The sequence below is a fragment of the Sesamum indicum genome, linkage group LG7 (genome assembly GCF_026168435.1).
Source record: "Sesamum indicum cultivar Baizhima isolate 11 linkage group LG7, ASM2616843v1, whole genome shotgun sequence".
Lineage (NCBI taxonomy): Eukaryota > Viridiplantae > Streptophyta > Magnoliopsida > Lamiales > Pedaliaceae > Sesamum > Sesamum indicum.
In genome coordinates, this window is record NC_142663.1 from 13,532,676 (window position 1) to 13,550,310 (window position 17,635).

Sequence of the window (17,635 nt, forward strand, 5' to 3'; positions counted from 1 at the left end):
TCTCCCCCCCCCCCCCCCCCGGGCACGCCATCGTTAAAGAGAACGTGCAGTCCCGTATGTCACTGAACCCGCTGTTTTGGAGCTTGCCGTAACGTGGCAGCAGGTTAGTAATCGATGGGCCTGGGCCATGTTCATGTGTTTTGGGCCTGAAGGGTCTTTTTAATCTTGATCTTTTGGGCCGAATTTCAATTGCATTGAATAAATTGAAAATATTAAAAAATAAAGAAATTATAAGAATCAAGAAGTTAAAAATAAAAATATAAACAAAACCAAAGGGCCTATAAAGACCCAATTTCCAAGACAAATAGGGTGTGGATGTGTAGCAAGGTACAATGCACCAATTTTAAATTTTGTACTCTCATTTTCAAGCGAAATTCAAAAAAATTCAGTCAAAATTACAAACTTCAGTTTGAAGCCAAGTAAAGTTTACCTTCTCCTCAACACTGTAGGACAAGAACTAACTTCCTATTGTACAATTAAAAGGGGAGGTGAGTGCTATAAAGTCTTATGCAGTTTTACTTTATTACCCTTATAAAGCAGTGGTTGAGAAATAGTAGTGACAAATCATTGCTTTAAATGAGAGGGTATTTTTGAAAATAAAATTTTATTTTGGGAATTTTCCCTTCCGGAAAAAAAATAAGGTGTTTTGAGTTATATGGAATAATTTGATAATCCTAAAAACTTCATGTTTTTTTTACACAGTATCTTTATGGTATTGTAGCAATTTGACCTAAAAACACACTAGAAATTAAACCTAATTTGGATCAAGCATTATATGTCGGCCATCCTATCTCATAACTAACATACACAAAACTTACAATGTGTACATCTTTAGAGAATTCCGTTTATGTCTAAATGCCCATCACAGTAATCAATTTGGTATGTCAAATATGAAATTCCCAAAGTATCACAAGTTTTATTATACTTTGCGTTATCTTCCACATATAATTTTATGAATCTTCACCCCTACAGTGGACAGGCATCGAGTGTGCCCTTTTTGTATATATATATATATATATATATATATATGTATATCTACTCTGACAGTAACCAATATCAATCTAAAAATCACAAGTGCATAACTTGAGAGAATATTAATGATAAGTGGAGAAGAAAAGAGCAAGTTAGCAACACAATGTACAGACATACAAAAGAAATTGAATATTTGGAAATGAATGGGAATTAAGTATAGAAAAAGAAAAGAAAAGAGGTAAAATTACCTATTGGAGGTGATGGGGAGAAAGACAAGTGTGAGGAAATGCAGTTGAGCAGAGAGCAGCAGCCCTCGATCTTGCTCTTGAATAGTAAATATGAGGTTGTTATATATTGTGTGGTGATGAGCAGTGTATGAAAGAGAACATCCTAAGGAATATGCTGTTGAGGGTGTTCACTCACTCATTCTTGCCTGTTACACGCATCATCAACATCACTATTCTATATATCTACTTTCCTAGTTTCATTATTTGGGTGTAATTCTGTCTTCATTCCTTTAATTTCTACTCAGTACGAGGTTCCAAATATGACAAGCATTTATTTATATTATGGATCATTAAGGTATAATATGCATGTAATTCCACCCCGTTGCTAGATGAATGAGTATCCACGTAAAATTGTAAATCAATTTTGTTTTGTTTTTCGTAATCTTATTCTCTAATTTATCACTCATTTCAATAACTATCCAAGTGGATGACATGAAATTTGGAGATCAAATAACATAAAACCGATAGCTACTATTGACAAAAAAATCGCGTCTCCAATAAATCTTCTCTACATCGCTCAAGAAATTTCCAAATAGTATGTTCCTCAATACAGTTTCTTAGGATTCATTTTTTCTATGTTGATATTATGACAACATAGTACCTAGATGAGCCTACAACATTGTCCTATAAATGAGTGCATGAGAAAAAAAGGTTGTCACAAGAAATTTCATGGTAGGCCAAATTCATGTGATGCAAGAATTCTCCCTACTTATTTATTGCATGGTTCAACCATAACTTCACAAGAACTTGACCCTATCCTAGTTTAGCTCATCTACATCATCAATAGTATCAATTTTACACTTAGAGGTTCGGATAAAATAAGATAAATATTCATATTTTTTTTTTATCAACAGTTTGTTTAACAATTGTCATATATTATAAAAAAAAAAAAAAAGGAAACTAGAAAACTCAAGAATTTAATTATAGGTTCAAATTTCATCAAATGTGTAGGTGTTTTCTTCACTTTAAGTGAGTTTATTGTAAATTATTTCGTAATTCTTAGTTATATGGGATAATTGCACCGTCCTCCTCTGAAGTTTGGTAATGTTACACGTAGTTCCCCGTGGTTGGAGAAATTACCCTTGATATTATTTTTGTCCAACAAATAGATTCTTCTATTAGTTAAAATTTACCCAATTTGCTGATATATGAACAAAAAAATTGCATTTGTATTTATCATCGATTAACGTATTACAGGCCAAATAATTTTTTTTTTATCAAACTACTCTTATATATTTTCACACGCTAATGCATGTGAGAAAGTATATTTTCATCTTTACAAGCATATTTTTTCTAAGAAAAAATTATTTGACTTATAATAAGTCATTGTAATTATACCAAATCTTATGAAAAAATTGTATAATTATTCCTAATCATATTAATACATTATCGATAGATATATTATTCCATAATTTAATCTATTAAATTTTATAATATAATCATATAATTATTGCTAAAAAAATACATGGGAGCGGGAGGCTCACGAAAATGGGTCGGGTCCCGTTAAGGTCGAACTTTAAAATACAGATTACCAAGTCCGACCCATCTGCGCCGGTTGGCCTAGCTCACGCCTCAAGGTCTGACCCGTCAGATTTTATTCGCCAAAGACTGGAGAAAGCAAACCCTAACAGAGACCTTTTACCTTTTTCCTTCCAAGTCCTTTCTTTTTGGCTCGTTTTTTAACTTGCTCTTTGGAAGTTTCTCGTCACTATCACAATTTGGTTTGTTACTAGAATTAGTCCATTTTGTCATCGTCAACTGTTTTCTCATCTTCCTTCTTTCTCAAAATTACTCATATCTGTTGAAATATGAAATAAATATCAAACAAATATAGTTTGACCAAATTGCATTTGAGTAGCGTGACATATGACGACCGAAATGATAATTCAAGAAAGTTAGGTATTGATTTGGTTTAAACACGAAATAGATTTGGTATAACGAATTCATAACTTGATTATTATTAGTGGTCTTGATTCTTTTTATATTTTTGTGAGGCGGACTTGCAATTAGAGAAGTACTTATGATTCAAAATCAACGTTTCACGACAACAGAATTGTTGTACCAATTTATTAGGTTAAGGTATTCTAGTGTGAATATTGGGGACTGTTGTGCATTCTTTATGAGAAGTACGTCTTAAATCTTTATATTGTGAAGTTTAATAGACCATCGTCAGAACCATAAGAGAAGTTAGGTAAGTCGTAAAGATAAGTGTATGAAAGTCCTAAATGTTTGGGTAGCAAAAGTTGTTTATTGAGCGTGGAGGGCTATTCTTTATAGGTTTTCTTCAGTGGTATGAAATTTATTAAGTTAAATGAAAAGTTGATACAATATCTGTAAAAAAGTAATATCTTGATTCTTTGATTCGAATTTCGATCCAAGAACATCTAAGAGCTTAATACTTGTTCTTGTATGTGGATATGTGTAATATCCTTCGGGTTTGTGAAACAAACTACATGTCACCTTGTAATTTGGCATTAAGACTTGAAGATTTGATCTGAGGAAGATATAGAGCCTTTGTGATTTCAATCCTTAGTTGTGGCGGAGAGTTTTGGACTTGGGTTATTTTGATTTGTTATGTGTCTTGTGTGTTGTGTTGTACAATGGAATGAAATGACTTGTGTGAGGTAAAAACTATATGAACAAACTTTGACTTGAAGTTTGGATTCACTTCTATTGGACTTTAACACCGTAGAATTTGATATAAATCTATCAGCTATCGAGTTGTACTTAAATATATTTTGGCTCAATTACTCAATCCAAAATAATAATAAAAAAAACTTGTATTTATTTTGAATTAACCTATGATGATAAATAAGACGGAAATTTCATATGAATAATTTATTTCAAAAAATTTTATGTCAATTGGGACAACTATAGTATTTTCCAAATTTTCCAAAAAAAAAAAAAAAAGGAAATTCAAAAGGGTTGAAGTGTTTTTGTTTGATGAGAAAGTGTTATCCCCACACACAAGGACCATCATGAAATATTCCTAAATTCAAAAGCCTGAGCTCTGAGGTGTGCACCGGAAATTCAGTCTGCACTCTGCTAAAATAGTCTTTTACTCTGAACCTACAGCAGTGTTTGGCATCATCTTTTTTATCCCGCTTATTTACTTTACTCCTCTGTCTCACATGATCGTCCTTTTCCCCCGCGCCATACATGACGTTAGCTATTACTACTACTGCTATACAAAACCACCGAGCCATGGCATCACTCTTCAAATCTTCCATTCTGCATTTCTAGCGTAAAGATACTTTTTCTCTCTTCGCTCTTCAGTCTTTGTATTGTTCTCTCTCACTCTGCAATGGAAGCGTTTGGCATCCTCAAGTTCTGGCGAAATGCAGCTGCCGGAGCTGATGGCAGGAAGGCGGCGGTTGGAATGGATGAGAGCGAAGGAAGCGATGAGGAAGACTCGTTTTTCGAGTTGGTTCTCAGATCGCCGGATCGTGTCGCCGTTACACCTGGTGATGAAGCTGCGAGGAAGGATTTTCAGTTCATCGAATCCCCGCGAGATGTTTTTTTTAGCAAAAATGATTTCTCGAATTCAAAGCTTTTGTCTCCGGTTGCTCTCCTGCGGTCCACTCCGAAGTTCAAGGTGTTCATGTTAGGTCTCAGGAAGTCGTCAAAATGGGAGAAAACGGAGTCCAATGGTAAGTTGAAGGGGAGTTCGCTGAATCAGTTTTCGAAATCTTCGAATATCGAAGAGAGCAATTTTTACTCCGTAAAATGCAGAGTCGAGAAAATGCCGGTCGCTTCCGTTTTGGCGAGAGAGAATAGTTTGAGAAGCCTACTGCTGAAAGAAACCGCCGATTACGAAACTTCGTCGCTAAAATCATCGAGCGATGCGGTTTCAAGGTATCTAAAGCTGATTAAACCTTTGTATCTAAAGGTTTCGAAGTGGCAGAATGAGAAGGCGAAGTTCACGGAATCGTTAACGCCGCCACCTTCTCTGTTGACGGCGCCGGCGAGCTTGTCCCCTAGGAAGTTATCCGGAGGTAGCAGGGTGGGAAGTTTTAAGATTGTGGCGAAACATTTGGGGAAAAGCAGATCGGCGTCAGCGGCCGTCGACGTGGCGCCACATCCTGGCCGCCGGAGAGACGATTCGTTGTTGGAACAGCATGATGGAATCCAAAGCGCCATTCTTCATTGCAAGAGATCCTACAACTCCTCACACAAAGGTACATCTATAGCAAAAATAACCATATACAGCTAAAAAAAAAAATAAAACTCTTTAAATTTGGCTCAATTAGCTAAAAACTCGTCTAGTCGGATACTGATTGTTGAAAATTTGATTAGGACAAGACCAGTAACTTTATAAAATATAGTAATAGTAACACATGCATTCGACTTAATTCAAGTCCGGTTCTTATCTTCTAATAAATAATCAAAATAGTTCAGCTATAATTTAAAAATTCTATTAGAGAATTCAAATTGAGATTTGTCCTATTCTGTACGATTTGCTTTTGTCAATATTATTATAAATTCTAGTTCCATTTCTTCATACATACTAATTTATTGTCTGCCTTTTCTTCAATTCGCCACTTGAATTATATTTTACTTTTTCAATTCTCTTGATATTTCTTTTTTCCACTGGGGTCAGAATTTTCACAATTATTTCGATCTTCAAGTGATCCTTCGCACGACAAACTGGGACATCCGGGGAGAAATTCATGTGAAGAACGAAAGAGATGCAGTATTTAGATAGGAAAGAACAAAAGAGAGTCAAGAATGTGAAAAATGCTGATGAGAGCAGACGTCAAATTCCGGTGCTAGGTATGATGATCATAAGATTTTTAGAGTCATCCTTTTCTGTAACATAGGGCCAGCAAAAGAATCTGAAATGGACGGTGCCCTGTGCGAAGTGTGAATGCCCAATCAGTATAGTTTAGTTTACTTTCTGTGGGCTGTCAGTTGTCACATTGAAAGAGAAAATTTGAGGGGAATGATTCGTGTGCCTGAGTTCTTACAATGACTTGTTTTGTTTTGGGGGTAATTATCAATTCTTTGAATAAAATGCATCGGCGTGTTCTCCCTAGAATCAAAAAGTCAAGATCATTTCCAACTGTGGGTGGATTTCAATAATGCACTTTCACTGGGTTGTTAGACTACCATAAAATAAAAGCACTTTTAACTAGTGGATTTTACCATAGAATATTTAGATCTACAGTAAGACTAGAATTGCTGGATTAAGAAAACACCTGTATTCAGAATAGATAGGAAAGAGGCTGGATTTCAAGGGTAATTTTGTACTGTGGCCCATTTATGGCTACTGATAGAAAGACTTCAAATGCCAACATGTTCTGTATTATTTATTTTAAGAATATAAATATTATAATAAAACTAAGGATAAATTACAACCACATTCTCTGAGATTTGATATAATTATAAATACCTTCTTATTATTTAAAAAATTATAAATACTTTCCTAATTTTAACATCCGTGTAACAACGAGCACATTTGGTAAGGTTTTCATCCAATTTTTGTGGTGAACTGATCAAAATGCCCTTTTGAATTATAAATTATAATAATATATATTGCAATTTTTTCAAAAAAAATTATGAACTAATATTCCCTCTAGATTATTTATTTCCCACCCTCAAATACTTCTACATTTTTTCAAATGTTGTTTTTCTTATTATTTTTAAAGATTCAACAAGGGTAAAACAGTAATATCCTCCTCATTGTACATAATTATTTTCTATTTGATAGGGTATTTGTAATTTTTCAAGTAATTAGGAAATATTTATAATTATGTCAAATCTTAGGGAGGTAGTGGTAATTTACCCTAAAATTACATTATGTTTTGATAGTATTTATTTTATATATTTATGTGTATACAAAATATAAAAGTAAATGAGAAAGTATTCATTTTTTACAGTAAGGTTTTAGACTGATTTTTAACCACGGCCGTTGTTGTCGCCTATATATATTATATTAAAATTAATAAAATTTATTTAAATTTCAAATATGCATGGTATAAAAAATTATTTTTTATTTCTATAAAAAAATAATGCTTTAACTTATATTTATAATTAAATTTATTTAAATAGTATAACTTCTTTTTATTTTTTAAAGTCAAATTGCAACTGTCGAAGTTAAACGTCCATCTGTGCTATTTAGATTAGAAACAAGCTCAATTTGAACATTTTCGCCTGCCAAAAGTGGGTGAAATGCTGAGAAAAGCTTCAAAAGGTGGGCGAATGAATCCTACTCTCCATTAAAAATTGACGGGATCCAGTTTTCTTACTGAATTATATATCACATGGGATTTTTATCCTTTTTTTTAACATAGGGTTTTTCTTGCAACTTCGTGGATACATAGGGCAGATTTTTTGCATTTTTACCTATAAGATTAATCTCTCTCTCACACACACATATTCTCTCTATAGACTTTTAAAAAAATTTATTTTTATTTAATATTTTTGCGTTTGGAAAAAGAAAAAAAATGCTTTATTATGTAATAATAAATTATTATAATTAAACAAAAATAAGATTATTGTTGATATTGTATTTACTGAAAAAAATATAAATGCAAAGTATTATAATATACGATTAGAAATAGTTATTGCATTAACAAATAAAATGAATTGTATATCTATATTAATATTTGACTAACATGAATGTACATTGAAGTTCATAAAAATAGGGTGTCCCCTAAGAGGCCGAGTTCGATTAAGGGCTCGAAATGCTTCCAGGAGACCCGATCCAGTTAAAACCTCTTGGGAGTTTGGTAGGTGCCCAAAAAACATAAATTGATCAAAAAGAATCTAATTGGACCAAATTCGAGACGGAGCCGGTCCAAGAATGTCTCACAGGCTCACAAGGAAGTTTAGAAATTTAAAACTCACAGCTAAAGTTAAAGTCCATCTCATATGACGTCTACGGGTAGCCTAAACGGTATTCATATGGGATATCTGGTAACACATCCCACAGAATTGGATATCATTAGCCCTCTTGAAAACACGGCACCTCCAGAAAGAAAGAAGTAATATATTAACCTTAAAAGTTTAGACTCCTATTAGAAGAAGAGGTCCTCGAGAATCGTGGGTATCCAACAACCAATACATAGCCCTACACCGAATTCGGGGCTATCCAACCGCGGGGTACTCTCCGTCGAATTTGAGGTAAATTTAGCACCATCTAACAATTATAAGATCATGCTCCTCCCAAATTCATGATCTTTTTCAACTAACTTATGATTGACTATAAAATAGAGAGCTCCCACAGTGGAAGAAGATAGCACTATGTTTGTTTTTATTTTCAAGTTATTTTTGAAACGAGTTAAAACATATTCAATATTTGCCATCATTCAAAAACACCTTATTTAGGTATTTTAAACTGTTTCAGCATAAATATATGTATATATATACACACACATAAATATATATATAAAAAATATGATCTGACAATGAATAGTCATTTTTGTCTCCTAAAACACAACATTAAACATACGATACTTATTTTAAATTATCTCAAAAAATAAATCAAAACGTACATAATATCTCTAATATACACTTATTTATCTTGGTTTTTCTCTCTCTATCTCCACAAAATACAACAAAACACTCAAAAAACGAATTCAAATAATATGTAGATTTTTATATTTTGAGCCTACATACTACATCTTTTACCTTCACAGTAACGAAGAATAATACTCTCAATTCACTCATTGACACTCTTTTATGTTCTAGCATTTATTTTACTATTTTTTACTTCAAGTGAACCCAAGCATCTCATGTTTGATCGCATCATATATACATATACTAAATTTATTTAAAAATGTACATAATAGTTCATCATTTTTTTTATTTTTGTAAAAAAGATTATTTATTAAATTGGTATTTGGAGTAAACTTAATGTGTACTATTTATCAATGTATTTCAAAAATATTTAAATACAAAATAAGTCTTAAAATAACAATTTATTTGATTTTAATAGGATCATGTTCTTTTTTTGTTATTTTACTAATAAAAAAAATTATTATATCAAACACCTTAGCACTTATAAGATGTGAAAGCATCTTACAAATTATAACACTTTATTTTATTTTTAAATATTTAAATTATTTAATTTTAAAATAAGATCAAAATATCTTATAGTAACACTATGTTTGTTTTCATTTTCAAGTTATCTCCGAAACAAGTCAAAACATACCCAATGTTTGCCATCATTCAAAAATACATTATTTGTGTGTGTTTTTAACTGTTTATATATATATATACATAAATATATATAAAAAAGATATAATTTGACAATGAATAATAATTTTTGTCTCTCAAAATACAACATTAAACATTCAATACTTATTTTAAATTATTTTTAAAAATAAATCTAAACATACATATTATCTCTAACACATAAATTTATCTTTATTTCTCTTTCTCTATTTCTACAAAACACTCAAAAAAATAAATCCACACTAAGATAAATTCTTACAACATTTTATAAGGCTTTAAGATATTCAAAAAAAATAAAACTTAGCCCAAATCCATTCCATTCCGAGAGCCAATCGCCTCCATAAACTTATCCAGGGCAACTAACGACGAACCGCCCTTTGTCACCGCTGCCTCGGCGGCGTATTTCATTTCCTTCATCCGCCGCCTAACCTCTTTTCCCGCCTTCGTCTCCATCAACTCCTTCACCCGCTTCTCCAACTCTGCCGCCGTTACGAACCCGCCGGCCGCCTCCTCCAACGGCAGCGCCACCTTCATCTCCTCCACCATGAAGACCCTGTTCATCCTCTGGTCCGCGTACAGCGGCCAACCAAACATCGGTACCCCAAACAACACCGCTTCCAGAACCGAGCTCTGCCCACAGTGGGTTACGAATCCGCCCACCGAGCCGTGCCTCAGCACCTCCATCTGCGGCGCCCAGGACTTCAGAACAAGGCCGCGCTCTTTAGTTCTCTCTAAGAAACCTTCCGGCAGCAGCGCTGCCAAGTCCGGTGTTAGGAAATGGATCGGGTTAAGATGGATAACAGGTGGAATATGAAGGCGATAAAAGACACACGAATTTGTTAACCCAGTTTGGATATAAATCCTACGTCTGGGGGCGATACCAAGCCAGGAGAAAACACTCAAAGAGGAGGAAAATTGAGGAGTACAACACACACACACTTGTATGCAAGTCTTCACCACACGTGAAAGACAACACTCACCCTCGTCTCAACTCTTTCTTTTCTCTCTACTCTATTCTACTTTGCTCTATGAAACAATGCTAATAAGAGTAGTATATATAGCCATGACTTATCCTTTTTCCAACTCAACTTGGGAATTCTAAGTTGAATCAGGTTATCCTTTTCTTCTTCAAATCAATCTTCACAACTTAACAATCTCCCACTTGAAGATTGATTAGCTTTTCTCCACTTCTTTCTTGGTACCGCCGGGTTTGTCCACTCTAGTCATCAAGGCCAGTCGAAGCCGTACACAGCTTCAACTTCTCCATCGCAACCGCCTTGGTCAGCATGTCCGCAGGATTCTTTTCTCCTTGGATCTTCTCCAGCTGCAGTGCCTTCTTCTCCAGAAGTTGTCGGATGAAATGGTACTTGATCTCGATGTGCTTTGTCCGCGAATGGAACGCGGGATTCTTTGCCAGATGGATCGCACTCTGGCTATCGCTATGAAGAATCACATCTGCCTGAGGTTTCCCTAATTCACCCAACAAGTGTTGCAGCCAAATGAGCTCCTTAGCTGCCTCAGTAACTGCCACGTACTCAGCTTCCGTCGTGGACAGTGTGACAACCTTCTGCAACTTTGAGACCCAGGATACGGCTGTACCGCCATATGTGAACACGTACCCTGTAGTGCTCCTCCTTTTGTCATAGTCACTCCCTGCAAAATCAGCGTCAACAAACCCAAACAAGGTAAGCTTGCCCTTACCAAACACCAATGCTCGGTCCTTAGTACCCCTTAGGTACCTAAGAATCCATTTCACAGCTTCCCAGTGCATCACTCCTGGATTGCTCATAAAACGGCTAACTACTCCCACTGCATGTGCTATATCCGGTCGAGTACAGATCATAGCATACATCAGGCTCCCAATTGCTGAGGCATACGGTGTGACTCTCATCTTTGCACGTTCGGAGTCAGTCTGGGGCGAATCACTGTTGGATAGTTTGAACTGATTTCCCAATGGCGTTCCAACCGGTTTTGCATTTTCCATCTTGAATCTGCATAATACCTTCTCAATATAATCAGATTGAGATAACCATAATTTACCAATACCTTTGTTCCTTGTGATTTTCATGCCCAATATCTGTCTTGCTTCGCCAAGATCTTTCATGTCAAACTTCCTCGATAACTGATCCTTGAGCCTATTGATCTCCTTGACATTTGATCCTGCTATCAACATGTCATCAACATACAGGAGTAGAATGATAAAAAACTCATCGAACCTCTTCACGTAGCAGCAATGATCAGCATTGCATCTAGAGAAACCTATCTCTAGCATGAAGTTGTCAAACTTCCTGTACCACTGCCGCGGAGCCTGTTTCAATCCATACAGGCTTTTCTTCAGGCGACACACCTGCTGATCATCTCCATTATACCCCTCTGGTTGTACCATGTATATCTCCTCCTCAAGATCCCCGTGTAGGAAGGCTGTCTTTACATCCATCTGTTGTAACTCCAAGTTCTCTGCCGCTACCATGCTCAACACAAGACGAATAGTAGTTAACTTGACAACAGGTGTAAAAACATCAGTAAAGTCAATACCGTATCTTTGTTGGAATCCCTTTACTACGAGTCTTGCCTTGTACCGCTTCTTCCCGTCTGATTCTTCCTTAACCCGATAGACCCATCTGTTCTGTAGGGCCTTCTTTCCTTTTGGGAGCTGACACAATTCCCATGTGTTGTTTTTCTTCAACGAGTTCATCTCGTCGTTCATCGCAAGCTCCCACTTGCTCTTGTGGACATCATTGACTGCCTCTGCGTAACATTCGGGTTCTCCACAATCAGACAAAAGCAAGTAATAAAGAGAGGGGGAGTACCTATCTGGGGCCCTTCTCAGCCTCGGTTCTCGACCTAGTGCCAAGGGTGTGCTGCTTTCAGTAATCGGTTCCTCCGATACTGGTTCTGGCTCTATCTCCGTTTGTTCGGTTTCGTCCGTCTGAACTCCCACTGAATCCGTATCTGCTGGTCTCATGATCCCGGAATTTGAAATATCGAGATCAACAAATTCCCTTTCCTTCTTGTCATCGTCCGGGCTTACCTTCCTGTCGTTGTACATTACATCCTCATTGAATATAACATTCCTGCTACGAATTATTTTCCGGTTTTGATCATCCCAGAATCTATACCCAAATTCGTCAGTCCCATACCCAATGAATGTACATTTAATCGACTTAGCATCCAGCTTAGTCCGATCATCGTTCAAAATATAGGCTGAACAACCAAACGTACGTAAGAAAGAAAGATCCACTTTCTTACCACTCCATACCTCTTCTGGTATCCTGTTGTTCAACGGGACAGAAGGCCCTCGATTGATCAAGAAAGCAGCCGTGTTGACTGCATCTGCCCAAAACATCTTTGGTAGTCCGCTCTTCAATCGCATGCATCTCGCACGCTCATTCAGTGTTCTGTTCATCCTCTCAGCAACGCCATTTTGCTGAGGTGTCCCCGGGATTGTTTTCTGCATTCGGATTCCATGGTCGGCGCAGTAATTCTTGATACCTTCACTGTTGTACTCGCCACCGTTATCCGATCTGAGACATTTCACTTGTAGACCTGTCTCATTTTCTACTAGTGCCCTCCATCTCCTGAATGTATCAAAGGCATCAGATTTTCTTTTTAAGAAATACACCCATACCTTTCTAGTGGAGTCATCGACGAATGTCATGTAGTACGTTGATCCACCAAGAGATGACACTGGTGCTGGTCCCCACAAATCAGTGTGAACAAGCTCCAACTTTTCTTTCCTCGGAGTTCTTCCTGTGGTCAAGAAGCTCACCCGCTTCTGCTTTCCGAACACGCAGTGTTCACAATGACCCACCTCCACCGATTTTAACTCGGGCAACCGTCCTTTCGACTTCAGCACGTTCATTCCTTTCTCGCTCATGTGGCCCAAGCGATTGTGCCACAGGTTAGCCTGCGATACAGTTCCTGCAAAGGGGATGTTTGAACTGGATCCTCCCGCCATGTAGAGCGTTCCCGACTTTAGTCCTCGAGCCAAAGTCATTGCTCCCCGACTGATCTTCCACTTCGCGTCTCCAAACGTCGTGTGGAATCCATCACTATCCAGCTGTCCGACTGAGATCAAGTTCCTTTTCAGTCCTGGTATGTGTCTCACATCATGTAGGGTCCAGCATGACCCATTCGTTGATTTGATCCGCACATCTCCCTTTCCTACAATCTTGAGGGGTTTGTTATCTGCAAGATAAACTAAGCCAAAATCACCTGAGGTGTATGGCTCCATGATGTCTTTGTTGCTGCATGAGTGGAATGAGGCCCCTGAATCCACAACCCAATCATCGGAAGAACTGCTCACACTCAACAAGAGTGCATCCGTGATCTCCTCCGTCGCGGCATTCGCTGTCCGGCCCTCCTTTTCCTTCTTTGGCGCCCGACATTCGCTTTTCATGTGTCCGGGCTTCTCGCAGTTCCAGCACACCATCTCCTTCTTGCCCTTGTTCTTCCCCCTGGACCTTGACCTTGACCTTCCACGGTATTTACCCCGTGTGTCAGGTCTCCCTCTGGACTCTGTATGTAGTGCAGAGCCAGATGATCCACCCGTTTGCTTTCTACGGGTTTCCTCGTTCAACATCATGTCTCTGATGTTGTCGAACTTCATCTTTTCCTTCCCAGACGAAGTGCTCACTGAAGTAACAACCACATCCCAACTGTCAGGTAAAGATGAAAGCAAAATTAACGCTTTTACCTCATCGTCAAACACGATATCCACAGACGCCAGCTGTGTCGTGAGTTGGTTGAAGTCATTGAGGTGATCGGCCACCGACTTCCTCTCCTCCATCTGCAACCTGAATAGTTTTTTCATCAGCATAACCTTGTTCATTGCTGAGGGTTTCTCGTACATATCGGCAAGAGTCTGTAGAACTTCCTTCGTGCTCTTTGCTCCCTTCACATGATAGGCGACATTCCGAGAGAGCGACAGGATTATTGCGCTCATCGCCTTTCGATCGAGCACCTTCCATTCTTCATCACTCGTCTTCTCGGACTTCTCTGCAAGTGGTTCGTACAGGTCCTTCCCGTACAGGTAGGCCTCCATCTGCATACGCCAAAACCCAAAGTCGGAACCATTGAACCGTTCGACTGGAAACTTTCCCTCCATCTTAACTCCTTGAACCAGGCTCTTGATACCAGTTGTTAGGAAATGGATCGGGTTAAGATGGATAACAGGTGGAATATGAAGGCGATAAAAGACACACGAATTTGTTAACCCAGTTTGGATATAAATCCTACGTCTGGGGGCGATACCAAGCCAGGAGAAAACACTCAAAGAGGAGGAAAATTGAGGAGTACAACACACACACACTTGTATGCAAGTCTTCACCACACGTGAAAGACAACACTCACCCTCGTCTCAACTCTTTCTTTTCTCTCTACTCTATTCTACTTTGCTCTATGAAACAATGCTAATAAGAGTAGTATATATAGCCATGACTTATCCTTTTTCCAACTCAACTTGGGAATTCTAAGTTGAATCAGGTTATCCTTTTCTTCTTCAAATCAATCTTCACAACTTAACAGTCCGGCTCCTCCGCCAACCCTAAATCGCTCCCTGGTGGACTGCGCACCACCCAAAGAAATCTATAACCACTTTTCTCCAAACCAAGTGCAATTGCTTTCAACTGTTCACCGGAGAACACACCTCTTCTGCCAAAACACAGGAAAATGACGCTTTTACTGGGCTGCGAATCCAGCCAGCGCAGGCAATCATGCTTTGCGCCGGCGGGTTGATTGTTTTCTCCAGCGGTTAACGGCCCAAGCGAGTAAACAGGCGGAGTTGGCGCATCCAGAACGCATAAACCGTTGGTTAATGCTTCCGTAGCTCTAAACTCGAGCGCGCAAAAACTATGTACTAAGATTCCAGCTGATTTCTGCATGTTGATCGCGGTGTCTATAAAGTATTTGTAAACTTTACTCTCACGATAAAACACAGCCTCGGGAAGGTCTGATGAGTGAAGTAGCGGGCAGCCAGGAACTTCAACAAAATCGTTCAAGTCTCCGATGTCTCCAGCAATGGTTTCGTGAATGGTAGGCAAATGAAGTAAAAAGCAAAGGCTAGACGCGCCAGGGGCGAACCAGAAGTAAGTGGGTATGTTCATACTTGTGGAGACTTCAAATGCAGAATTGCAGAAAAAATCGATGACTAATGCTTTGATATTTGATTTCTGCTGAATTTCTTGAAGAGCTTGGCAGAGGTGTGGGTTGGTAAGACGAGGAATTTCAAAGAAGAGCTCAACGGGATTGGAGGTTGAATTTTGCGGAAGAGCGGGGGAGGGGAGGCGGTGGTAAGTAAAGGTAGGAGAGGAGGAGACGGAGGCGGAGGCGGCGGTGCTAAGCATTAGGACGGAGATAGAAGGGTGGTGTTTGCTGATGAACGTAGCAAGAGGTAGCATGGAATTGAGGTGCTCTGGTGTAGACCAAAGAACGATGCTGTCTTCCATACAAAGGTATTATATATTATATTATTACAATAGTTTGTTTGGGAGTTGTATAGTTATATATAGCTTTCCGCGGACTGTTTGTGCAATCCTCTGCCTTACGAGACGCTATATATAGGCTGCAAGATGTTCTTAAACCACTAGACGGGGGGTGGGGAGGCTGCCTACCTTTTATATTGAAATTTAATATAATCATAAATATTTTATTAATGTTATCTCATTTTGTATAAAAATTTGATATAATTATAAATATCTCATTAATTTTCAAGTTCGTTTAACAATAAATCATTGTATTAGTTTTCATTGAACTAACGAAAATGCTTTTTGAATTAATTTTTTAAAATACTTTCATTGATTAATATTCTCTATGAATTATTTATTTTACCATTCTCAATTTCTTTTATATTTTTTCAACTATTTTTATTTTTACTTTTTAAAAGAATTCAATAATAAAGTAGGAATGTTGAGGTCACCGTTTAAGTATATGTAAATTTAACAATTATTGCAGTATTTTTAAATAAGGACCCGAGTAGGACTTATATACACATGGAAAACCTGCTTATAATTATCTCAATTGGTGGTCTACTTGCAAAATAGGTAGCTTATAATTTATCTTGCCCACAAATGATCCTAGGGTTTTAAATGGCGATGGGCACAATTTTTGTTTTGGTCCTCAATTTGGTGGAGAATCCCTATACAATATTGGAAGATCCCTCCCAGATTTGGTGGAGAATTATCTCCTGGCGATTGGTGACCTGTGATTTTTGAGAAGGGGTCGGATTCCCCTATGAATGAGGATGTCTTCTGAAGATAAGGATGTCTTTCGGATATTGGGGGTGGTTGAGGCAACACGCCTTCTTCTAGTCGGAGTTCAAATTTTTAGGGTTTATATATTTCTAACTGGAGGCGCCATGTGTCCTCAAGGGAGTTTTGATCCTTATTTAATTATGTGAGTTGTGCTTCTAGAGATTCTACGTGAATGCAACCTTAACCACCCGTGCACCACATGGTATGGGATTTGACTTTCGTTGGGAGATTTGAAGTCACTTAACTTTGCTGGGCTTGTGAGGTTTTCTTGGATGTGGGTCCTCTCATATTTAGGCCGGTTGAATTTGGTCAATTCATTCAGGTTTCAAAAGTTACATCTATCTCTCCGATGCTAATGACTATTAAAAACTCCCAACGGTCTTGATAAAATAATTGTTTGACCTTTGTTATAAATTACACAAAACTCGCTTAAGGTTTAATAAAATCACAATTACTGGCCCTAAGGTTTGTCTTATTACATATTTGCATACAATGACTGTCCGACGTCCGACCAACCAATTTTTGACCGATTAATCAAATTTTGAAGACCCATAAATAAGCCTAGTACATATGTACCGAAGAAAGCATACATCATCATAATTGATACCCAACAACAATCTACTGGTTTCGAAAACCATTTAGAAGGATGCGGTTCTTTTTAGACCACAAGAAGAAGTAGTTGGGGTATAATAAAATCACATCTTTCAGAGGAGGGGACGTTGTTTTGTAACTCAATGGCAAAATTAGATTTTTATTTAAATTTTATGCCGACTCATCAAACTCAGTTAATATCATTGATGATTGGGTCTATTTGTTAGCTAATAGCAAATAACAAGGGTACTAATGTAATTTTTTAAATTTGAATTATCCCAAGAAAGTTGGATTTGGTCAGAGGAGATTGGCAATGGCGGTTGTTGGCATCACAAGCATGTGGAAGTCGCTATAGTT

The 17,635-nt window shown here is 37.5% G+C and overlaps 1 protein-coding gene and 1 pseudogene across 1 annotated transcript; one reads left to right on the forward strand and one right to left on the reverse strand.

Moving 5' to 3' along the window:
- The first annotated feature begins 4,243 nt into the window (after positions 1 to 4,243).
- On the forward strand, positions 4,244 to 6,304 carry LOC105166713 (putative membrane-associated kinase regulator 2). Its single transcript, XM_011086167.3, has 2 exons — positions 4,244 to 5,437; positions 5,860 to 6,304. Exons 1-2 carry the CDS (start codon positions 4,564 to 4,566, stop codon positions 5,958 to 5,960), a joined length of 975 nt encoding a protein of 324 aa, XP_011084469.1. The 5' UTR covers positions 4,244 to 4,563; the 3' UTR covers positions 5,961 to 6,304.
- A 3,300-nt stretch (positions 6,305 to 9,604) lies between these two features.
- LOC105166913 (chalcone 4'-O-glucosyltransferase pseudogene) lies at positions 9,605 to 16,039 on the reverse strand (annotated as a pseudogene).
- Between the last annotated feature and the right edge of the window lie 1,596 nt (positions 16,040 to 17,635).

What these genes read in the sequence shown, in the direction of transcription:
- LOC105166713 (XM_011086167.3), top strand. Translation starts at nt 4,564, where the DNA reads ATGGAAGCGTTTGGCATCCTCAAGTTCTGGCGAAATGCAGCTGCCGGA. An exon ending in CTACAACTCCTCACACAAAG is followed by an intron (nt 5,438 to 5,859) that starts GTACATCTATAG and finishes CACTGGGGTCAG; the next exon opens with AATTTTCACAATTATTTCGA.